General features: G+C 30.1%; 1 protein-coding gene across 1 annotated transcript; it reads right to left on the reverse strand.

Moving 5' to 3' along the window:
• Positions 1–1490: 1490 nt before the first annotated feature.
• LOC123793132 (large ribosomal subunit protein eL39-like) lies at positions 1491–1640 on the reverse strand. Its single transcript, XM_045798651.1, has one exon. It carries the CDS (start codon positions 1638–1640, stop codon positions 1491–1493), a length of 150 nt encoding a protein of 49 aa, XP_045654607.1.
• Positions 1641–2450: the final 810 nt, after the last annotated feature.

Consider the following 2450-nt stretch of genomic DNA (forward strand, 5'->3'; position numbering starts at 1 on the left):
CGCTGCGGTGTACTACAGTGGTGTAGATTGTAACCTTTGGGGAAACTTTCAAATAGTACACAGAAATTTCTGCATTATCTATTGAAATACTAGGGGATTTATAATTACTTCAAAAAGAAAGGTTAAAAAAACTCATTGATGTGTACATAAGACCCATGTATTTTAATGTAGTAAATTACATCTTAATAAATATTATTTACATACTGAGAACAAATATTTCTTCAGTCAGAAGAAAAATAATCCCAAATAGAATCATGGAAATTAAAATGGCAATGAAAAACACTGGAAATGGTATATATGCAGGTAATATAAATAAATAATGACTATCTTGTGGAATTGTAATTATATGTAGAATTAAAATGCAAGATAAAATAATGCAAATAGGTGAGAGGAGTATAAATGAAATTAAAGTATTGTAAAGTTTTAGCATTACCTGGATGTGATAAAAATAACTTGTATTAGACTGGAAGAACTTAGAAATGCATATTATAATTTCTAGTGTGAACACTAATAAAGAGGATGTATAACTATCAAGTTAATTATGGGAAATGGAATGAAAATATGTCTGATTAATCAAGAGAAAACCAAAAGAAAAAATAAGTGCAAGTCAAATGTTTGAGTAAATATAAGAACTCTCAGTAATTACACTAAATGTAAATGAACTAAATGTCTTTCAGGGACAGAAGAATTTAGTATAAAGTTCTTTTCTTTTGCCTTCTTTTTATGTGTCACAAAATAAAGACCATATCACAAGATACAACATTTACCATAAATGGGAAAACTTTTTCTGTTTCATCCATGCCTTCTGCCTAAAATTTACAAATTTTATTGAACTGTTGTCATGATCTACAGAGTGGGGTGGGAGAATGAATCCAAATAATTTGTGGAGAAGAGAGAAAATAGATATTATAACTAAAAAGATAAAAGTCTCCGGGAGAACTTTCCAAATTAATTATACTCTTCACATCACTACTGAAATAGTGCACGACACATTTTGATTTTCTGTGGAAATGCAACCAAAAGGTTAATTATGAACTAGGAAGATTTCAAACTAAATTTCCTCAGGGAAAAACTATCTTTAGTAATTCTGAGAAAGCAACTGCATTCAGTGGTATGCTATTATTTTGAAGTTTAAAAGGACAGGAAATCTAGCTTACAAATTTATTTCCCTGATTTATTTATTTATTTATTTATTTATTTATTTATTTATTTATTTTTGATAACAGAAGATTTATCTCAGTATTTTCTTTTCTTTTCTTTTCCTTTTTCTTTTCTTTTTTCTTTTCTTTCTTTTCTTTTTCTTCTTTTCTTTTCTTTTTTTTCAAACAAAAGGTCTCACATATTTGGTGCAGAAGCACAGTTACAGAGAAAAATCATTTCCCAATAAAACATGTCCATTGTTCAGATAGTAGTGATATTTACAGAGTGATAAAATAAGAGCATGTGACCTTCATACAGCATAATATGTGTGCCATCTCATGTGTAATCTCTTATAGATACAGCTGGGTTCTTCTCCAGTGTCTCCTCTTGTACCTGATTTTATTACCAATTTTTATCCAAATCCACTGGGGAGTGGGTTGATTCTGCTTTTGTTTCTTGGGCAGGAATTGCTTGATCCTGAAAGTCTTGTGAGAAGACATCATGATGGTGGAGAAAGAGAATTATCTCAGTATTTTCTAACTGATATAGAAAAAATCACATGTCATTCTTTTAGCTCAGTATATTTGTAACATTGATTATTTCAGGGATCAGTAACTACTCTACTCACCTTTGAACATCCCATAATTTTTGTTTCCTACCATGAAGTGAAGAGAAAAGCCAAATTGCTGGATAAACCTGGCATGGGAAGAAAAAAAAAAAAAAAAAAAAAGCATCCATGGGCAAGAGATGTTAAAAATCTGAGAAAATATCTGATGTTCACTGGCAAAAAATACTATCCTTCATCCTCAACATTTTGAACTTATTTTTTACTATTTCTTGATCTTTCAATCACTTGCAATAAAAAAGTAATTATAATTTTTATGTTATATATGAATACAGTTATTTAATATTTTTATTATTACTTACATAGATATATATATATTCCAAAACATATAAGCTTGCTCAAATAAAAGAAATATATTAAGGACAGCAAACTTCAACTTTAGCTATAAATTTTTTAATAGGATTTGATTGAAAATAATGGATTAGATTAGTCCAGTATATGGAAATGTGGGGTATATGGGTGGGTGTGTGTGCGCTCTTTGGAGGATGGACTGAGTGAAGAGATGGGCATTGGTATATACAGAAATTAAACATTTAAAAATGTGGGCTGGTATTTTAAGAAACTTTTGCTTTTGTATCTTTCACACATGGAGTAGAGGATGGAGGGCAGAGATGCAGTGTCTACATGCTCAACATTACTGCCCTTTTTCTAACCTCCTCATTATGTCCTGCTCTTTTCCCCTCTT

This window comes from Ursus americanus, chromosome 13 (assembly GCF_024610735.1).
Source record: "Ursus americanus isolate L20-20 chromosome 13, mUrsAme1.1.p, whole genome shotgun sequence".
Classification (NCBI taxonomy): domain Eukaryota; kingdom Metazoa; phylum Chordata; class Mammalia; order Carnivora; family Ursidae; genus Ursus; species Ursus americanus.

Excerpts from the sequence above, each read along its gene's own strand:
- LOC123793132 (XM_045798651.1), bottom strand. The coding sequence starts at position 1,640 with ATGTCTTCTCACAAGACTTTCAGGATCAAGCAATTCCTGCCCAAGAAA.